Raw genomic sequence first — 8,078 nt, forward strand, 5'->3', positions numbered from 1 at the left:
AATAATAAATAATAATAATAATAATAATGAGACACAAAGCGCTCCACCCTGGAGTTCTGTATTGGACAGACAACACACACACCAGCATGGAACACAGATTTTGTTACAAATGGGATAAAGTTGCCCAGTAATGGAGAAGAAAAAAAAAAAAATCATGTTGGTTAGAGGTAAACAATGTTTAAAAGTGACAATAATGCAAGCGGATACAAGTGTATTGAGGAGTTACTCAGAGTTTCCTGGTTTCTACAGTAATGAGTAAATAAAGCGTTTACTGGGTCTCTGAAAACTTCATTTTACACTAGTAAAAACAGACTGATGGACAGATCCGGGAGGTCTTACACTTTAACTTAGCACTTACACACACGCACGCACGATTAACAGAGGTCGAAGAGCCGAGCGGAACCACATCCAGAGGGACTTGCGCTCGAGGGACGGCAGGGTGCGTTTCACAGCGAGGACAGAAAAAGGCTTCCGGAGCTTTCCAGCGTGTGTCTTCACAGCGATCTTTCCACAGGGGTCTGGCCAGTGAGGCTCATTTGCATACAGCACCGGGAATCATGGGACATGGGCTTTTTCCTCATCCCTTCCTCGCTCTTGCTTGGCCTCCCGCTCACGAGAAGACCGTGTTGCGCTGCTTCGCGTCGCCGACTTTCTCGAAGAACATGAAGTCCTGCCGGAGGGGAGAGAGAAGGCAGACGTGAAGCGCGGAGACGACCACCTCCGCACGCGTCTCGCCACACGGCCGAGGGGCGGCACTCACGATCAGGAAGCAGGCGCCCATGAGCACGGCCTTGACCTTCACGTCCATGTCCAGGGGGAACTGGATGCCGAAGTTGTCGGTGTCGGTGAAAACCTCCTTGAGGAGTCCGCTCCACTGCTTGCTGATGCGACCGATGGGTTTCCCGCCGTCCTTCCCCTTGAGCTGTGGCGAACGGGATCCGTGAGGAGCGTCGAGGACGAGGGAACTCCCACGAACCAGGGAGTCCGCACAGGATCGCTTTGTTTGTTTATGCCCCCTTATCCACTCTTTATTTCATCATATTTTATGTGGAACTGTTACACAGGTAAAGATTAATGCAGGAAACATTCATTTTAGAGTTGCTTTTTTTTACGTTTACTGGGTCTATAGGGTCAGGAAGAGCCACAGCAATTTATAGGAATTTCATTCGCGAAGGCTTAGTGTATGTAAAACAGTTTGATGAAGTAAACTTACCCTGGTAGCGGACTGACTCGAGAAACACGAATGTCACATTTGACAAAGACTGAAGCACAGTGGTGCAAAGCAGAGGGCACACGCGCGGGCGCGCCGCATACACGCGCCTGGGACACAGGTGCCCACACAGTGCTAGAATGTAACCGAGAGCGTGGGTACACAGTTCCCACAATGCACTGCGTCTCATTCTCTCACAGAGCGCACTTTTGGGGAGAGCGAACAACAGTTAATGAGTGACAGAGGAGAGCAGGAGGAAGAGCAGAGGCCCCCCTACCCCCCACCCACCTCGAAGCTGACATCTCCACAGCAGTTACAGGCGAAGCAGGGCCCCTCCAGCTTGAGCAGGGTCTCCCGGGACGGGCCCTGGATCGAGAACTTGGGTAGGAATGGGTGCCAGTCCTGGACAACGTAGCCCACCGTGGTCCCAGGAGGAGCCTGGACCTCCAGCTGAGGAGCGCACACACACACACATACACACACAGTCAGATTCTTCCAAAAACAGATGTCCCTCAGGAATTCAATGAGTTCTTCACTGAAGCAGATTCTGCACTTAGAAACTGTGAAGTTTTAAGTAAAGGTAACATGGTAATGAATTACTCATATTTTCAATAATTAATAAATGTATAATTTATGTAAAAAATATAATTAATAAATAATTTGAAATCAATAATAAAATAATTTTATAAAAGTGCTGCTTCTCGGAGAAAACAACTCATAACTGATACGTTTACCATATTGGTACCCTGGGCACCACTTCTCCTGTTGTCTGTTCTGTGAAATTGTTCTTAGAGCGGGTGGGGGAGTGGGTCGTACCTCTTGCAGGCAGCACGGGCACCAGCAGGTGGCACAGCGGAAGGGGCGGATGAGTCTGATGACCTCGTTGCCCACGTTGTCCTTGATCTTCATGTCGAAGCTGCGCAAAGAGCCGCAGCAGTTGCGGGTGCAGCAGTCGTTCTTCTCCTTGGCGCTGTAGATCTTCTGGCCCAAGCTGTTCTTCACCTCATACTGGTTGTTGGTCTCAAAGCCGATGAAGGCTGCAGAGGAAGAGGAGTTTGAGGGACGGGAGGAGGAGGAGAACACGAACGAGAGGAAGGGGTAGCAGGAGAGCGAATGTGGAAACTGCAGTGCAGTAGGTCATCATCAGAGCCCCATCCTTCTCCCTCTGGCTCTTTAAGGCTTTTTAGATCTGCTTCCAGAGACAGGTTACATCTACTGCGCAGCACAGAAAGCACAGCTCCCAGAACCTGGCGACGAAGGTCCCATTCAGACATGACCAGACCGAGCGGCTCACCACTGCGCTGGAACCAAAACTGGACCAGCATGCAATGCTCATGCCCTGGGGTCTGGACCAGAACGGTATTCCAGGGTACTTCAGAGGAACAGAGGCGAGGTGTTGGTCCTACCTTCCAGGAGCTCCACTTTCTGGTGAATCAAGATCTGATCGATCTGTTAGAGAGCAAACGGCACAGCTGTCAGCATGAGTACGTGAGAATTTCCCCGGCTCCTTGGTTACAGGTGTTTGAGCAGCACATTTCTGAAGATACCCCCCCCCCCCAAATTTTTGTTTTCCCCGATCAGAAATTAGTTTCAATTTTAATGTAATTATCAGTTCCAAAAATATTTTCATTTATTATAACTGAATCTGAGACTTTTGCCGAACCAGAGGATAAACTGAGGGACGTCTCTCATCACTTATTGTGATTTTGGATTCACAAACAAAGCTGCGAAGAGACTTCTGTTCTGACGTTGAGAAGCCACAGTACTAACAATGTGAATCAAGGTCAAGCGTACGAGAACATTGTACTGAAGTTACTCTATTCCCACCTTCCTCAGTGACCCCAAACAACACGTCTGTAAATCGTTTCCACCAGCACCTCTATATATTTATAACAACAACAACCAGTAAGTGGGTCATGGGCGCTGGTTGGACGGGTGGTGCCACGTGACGTCACAACGCACTGGGTTACAAAAACGTCCGAGGCGAAACGAAGGGCTCAACGACTGACTGCAAACACCTGGAGACAAGTTGTGCAAAAGGGTGGGATGTGGACACAGACGCACCCGGTGCTCTAGAAAGGTGGGATTTGGGGCCAACAGCTTCATTTCGCTGCGAAACACCGAACCTAGAGGCGCAGCGCGGCGTTTGGCGGAACACATCCCCCGTCCACGTCCATCCTTTGTTTCGCTGCCCTCTGGGCTGAGCGTTTCCTGCTCCCCCCCGCCCTACCGCCCCCTCATCGCGGGCGCGTTCCAGGGGTTCGGCCGCGCGGTTCCACGACATCCAGACGGGAGCGAACGGCAGCCGTGCCGAAGGAGCTGACGCAGCGAGGAAAGCGCAGGTCGCGCTGCTCACAGCATGGAGCTCAGGGAGGAAACGGCAGTCGCACGCAGACGTGCGCGCTGCCGTGTGTTTTCAACTTGCACCCTCGGCCGTGTGTGTGCGCGTGCGTGTGCCCGCACGTTTATCTGCGTGTGTGCTTTGATGTTCTGACTCACCTGCGTGAGGTATTCCAGGCCGGGCGGGACCCCCACAGGGACAGAGACGGACGAGGCTGGAGACACGATGGCCGGGGGTCCCCCGTACTCAGGGACAACCATCGGCCCCTGCTGCTGACCCGGGCTCACCGGTCCCGGCTGGTACATCACGGTCTGACCCGGGGGAGGCTGGTAGCCCATGTGGAACCCAGCAGGGGGCGGGGCCTGACCCGGTTCACCGTAGCCCCCCGGCGCCATGGGGTATGGGGGCATGGAGTACCCTCCCTGCTGGGGCATGGGATACGGAGGCTGGCTTGGGGACGGGTATCCTGCGGGACAAAGGTTCCATAGTGTCGCAAGGGGGTGAGGACACGGCGGGAAGCGGCAGGCCTCTCGCCGAACGGAGCGGCGCTTGGCGGAAGGACTGAGCACAATAACTTTCTGTGCCCTTTCCCCACGCAGCCGCAGAGCCCTCACAGCCATCAGCCGCGTACAACAATCTGATCGAAATCTGATCTGCTCGTCTAGCCTTCGCTGAGCAAGTTGATCATTTGCAAAACATTTAAAGGGACAGTATTTTCGGAGAGACCCAACAATTTTCCGTTGGGCAAACAAAGCAAATGGCAGTACGTAAAACAATACAGAAGAGCAGGGGCCACGACACACGGACACGTGCCTGTAAAACCCTTCGCGGAAACACTGGGGCTCGTGGCTCACTGCAGGAGAACAAGGGCAACGCCGAGGCCTCGCGACGGGATCCCACTAAACATCAGGCTTCACGACAGAAAATGCTTCCACAACATTCGAAACACTAGGTCCAAAAAGCAAAAGGAGAAGGCAGCGCCGAAGGAGCAAGTTCCACAAATTGCATTTGGCACTGTCCACACGACCATATCTGACTGGAAAATATGGAAGTGCACGCAAAATATCACCGTTTTACCGAATCAACGCTGCTGCTTCAGTAAAAAACTGGCAACAGATGATACGATAATGAGACGAGTTAAGGCGGCGACTCACATTCTTCCCTTCATTTCACCTACAGACACGCCTCTGTAACCCTCTCGTGCATGTGCCTAATTTTCTCCGAAGACCGGCTGCGTTCTGCGCCCAACGCCGACCGCCAGGCTCGCCGATTCGCCGCAATGCAGGGAGCAAATTAAGCGGTGTCCTGTGACCCCTAACCCCCCTAAGCACATGACTCAGACAGAGAAGAGAGAGCCGTGTTGTGTCGACACCTGCGGCGAGTCCTGAGACACATTCAAACCTCCTCCAGCCCACATTAGCAGAACAAAGAAGTTCGCACCCTCAGCAGCACCTGGTGGGCGGCTCGGGCCACACGCAGCAGCAGGCACACAGGGCACGGCTTTTTGGAGAACCAAACCCCTAGCAATACCGGATCGGCAGCCGCGACGTGAACTCTGACCGCACCTGGGATGTTCTTTACGCTGTATTACAGAACAATGTTTACTTTTACATTTATTCACTGACAGACTTTTCTCCAAAGCGACTTCCAATGAACTCTGTGCAGCGTTATCAGCCCATACACCTTATGCACCGCGGTGACTTACACTGCTAGATACACTACTGACACTGGGTCACTCATCCATACATCAGCAAAACACACTCTCTCTGTGCCACTCATACACTATGGGGGAACCTGAACAGCACGTCTTTGGACTGTGGGAGGAAACCGGAGCACCCGGAGGAAACCCACGCAGACACGGGGAGAACACGCAAGCTCCACACAGACTGAGCGGGGATCGAACCCACATTCTCTCGTACCACCCAGGCGCTGTGAGACAGCAACGCTACTTGCTGTGCCGCCATGCCACAATGCGATCAGCATCTTACACTGTCAGATTTATGCCACTAACAGAGATTGTACTTCTTACAGAACACAACTTAACTACACACCAACTGAATATGCAAACGTGCAGGTGCACCTGCATGTTTGGACACACCGAAGTGTATGTGTACACACCGATGAGCCTAACAATGCCCCACACGTCTCTTCAAATACTCAGAAGTCCCCTGGTCCAGCGACAGCTCGCACGCATTACCTGGTACTGACATGATGCACGAAGCTCCTCGCAAAGCAGCTCTGGATCCTCAAGACCAAGTCAGGAAATGCTGTGGAGACAAAAAAAGTACAAATGCAGTATGTAGGAGATGATGCTGCCAAAGTGCATAAGCACAAGGACCTCACAAGCCCTATGAAACACGGTTCATGCGCTCTGTTCTCATTTTGCGGTCTGCAAATCGAGTCAAATATAACAAATGACACACTCATTTTTTCTAAATTCACAGTTGTGGTCAGTGGCCCCGAATCACCTCAAAACTACGCTTAAGTGAGAAGAATTAGATGAGCTCGCAGTCTTGCTGAGCTCGGTGTTACTGATTTACCAGTAAAGCAGCCAATTCTGCCGATATTGGAACATTGTTAGACTGTAAAGAGCAAAAGCGCCAAGGAATAATGAATTGAAGGTCACTGCTGGGCAACAACCTTATTACATGATGTCTGTCGTCATCTGGCCAACATATCTGAGATACCACACGTGTGAATCAAGGGAATCAGGTTCCACACCTTTCCTTAGAGAACCCGAAGGAGCAAACAGCGAGGCCTGAACTCGGCAGCTTCAGTCAGCGTACAGTAGAGCAAAAACTGGAACGAGTGTCTGAAAAAACATGTTGAAATAACAGCACACACCTCTAACAGCTTCACTAACCCTCACACACACACAGACTGAGAATCACACGCAGCCACCGTGTTTTCTGAAAAGACAGAGCAAAGTGACAAGTAGTAGAGCTGGAGGTGTGTGTGGGTGTGGGTGTGTTGGTGGTGTTGAGAACTGCTCACTGTGACTGGAATGAAGCTGTAAGTAGACATTCCACCCTGCTTATCATATATAATTCATGGATTCCACGATTCGTATTAAAAAATAAACTTTCATAACATCAAACATCCATATCATATGTTGCGCGCGGTGAACTGTATTTAAATCACGAAGTTGTCAGAAATGAGAACAAAAAGACAAAGATGGAAACAAAAATACGAATGGGGGGGGGGGACTCGGGCGGATTGTTTTTCTGCCTCTAATTCAGTTTTATCCAGGAATCAGGAGCAGCAGGAAGGTCCCGTGGAAGCGGGAAAAGAGCAGTAAACGCAGTACAATACGAGTATACGAGTAAAAAGAGAGTAAAGTGCCCTTCGCGCGCTCCCTCCAGCTCGGAAAGTACCGATATGAACGTCACTCATTGCCTTGTTTTGTGTATTTCACAGTATTTTTACACCATGATTAGTAGAGCTGCACTCGCAGAGACCCGCCGCGAGCGCCTCGGATACATTGTAGCGCAAGTCGCTCACATCAAAGCGCTTCCGCGCGACATGTCTTCGTTTCATCTGCTCATTAATTACCGCCGCTTCAATCGCTCCGCAAAACACGGACAAATATCGCCGAAAAGGGCTATAAGGGTTAAGAAAATGGAAGTTTTCTCACCGCTTGTGGGTCCGAAGAGCTCCAGTCCAGTCGAGTGGGGAGGAGGAGCGTCAATTCCGTGTTTTACAGAAATGTAAACGAAATTATTATTATTCTTATTATTCTCCTTAAAAATGTGTAAATAAAAGCGAAAGTAACACAATTCGATCGTTTCCCCGCAGCGGAAAAACACTATATCACAGAGTTACAGGGAAAATAAACACAAATAGATACGATGTGGATGTAAACGCCCCCCCCACTCAGCCTCCGCCTCCGCCTCCGCCTCCACCCACACCCCACACCCCCCTGGTCACAAGGCGCCTATTTACATCTTAACACGTAAAACTACTTATTTTCATATTTACATGTTACATGTATTCATTTGTCAGACACTTTTCCCCCAGAGCGACGAACATCTCATAGAAAATACAATGTTCATTAGCAGGAAGAGACACTTAGATGCAGACGTGTGATTCTTAAGTGCAGTTGTTATGAACCTGTCATCACGAGTAGATATAAAACTTTATTCGAATATCCACGATTCCTGATCACCTTCCGCCCTAGTAATTTTTTTGAGATACATATGAACATCGAGTGATGAACACTGGTTCATATGGTGGAAAGAAACTAACTGTACTTTTGTTCGTCGCTTTGGAGAAAAGTGTCTGATAATCAACGAATACAAATGTAAATGTAAACATTAACGTTACATTACAGGAGTAGCTGCGTAAAGGTTTATCCGGGTATCATGAGCTTGAGAGATGATGGGAAAAGTGAGTCTGGAAGAGGTCAGTTTTCAGACCCTTTTTAAATGTGGACAGGGATTCAGCAGTTCTGAGTGACGGGGGAGGTCGTTCCACCACAACGGAGCCAGAATCGAAGGTTTACCGCTTACATTTACCTTAGCGAATAAT

At 50.0% G+C, this 8,078-nt stretch overlaps 1 protein-coding gene across 2 annotated transcripts; it reads right to left on the reverse strand.

Moving 5' to 3' along the window:
- Nucleotides 1-42: 42 nt before the first annotated feature.
- Nucleotides 43-7,420, reverse strand: LOC108923216 (phospholipid scramblase 1-like). 2 transcript variants are annotated; one of them, XM_018733866.1, is made up of 8 exons: nt 7,186-7,420; nt 5,749-5,818; nt 3,710-4,017; nt 2,617-2,659; nt 2,027-2,247; nt 1,499-1,660; nt 761-922; nt 43-670 (listed from the first exon to the last, which is right to left on the reverse strand). In XM_018733866.1, the coding sequence occupies exons 2-8, from the start codon at nt 5,759-5,761 to the stop codon at nt 611-613; spliced, it is 969 nt and encodes a 322-aa protein (XP_018589382.1). In that variant the 5' UTR covers nt 5,762-5,818; nt 7,186-7,420; the 3' UTR covers nt 43-610. The 2 variants fall into 2 exon arrangements, with proteins under 2 accessions (XP_018589382.1, XP_029113194.1); XM_029257361.1 differs by lacking the exons at nt 2,617-2,659; nt 3,710-4,017; nt 5,749-5,818; nt 7,186-7,420 and adding an exon at nt 2,505-2,577.
- Between the last annotated feature and the right edge of the window lie 658 nt (nt 7,421-8,078).

Source organism: Scleropages formosus, chromosome 13, assembly GCF_900964775.1.
Source record: "Scleropages formosus chromosome 13, fSclFor1.1, whole genome shotgun sequence".
Classification (NCBI taxonomy): Eukaryota; Metazoa; Chordata; class Actinopteri; order Osteoglossiformes; family Osteoglossidae; genus Scleropages; species Scleropages formosus.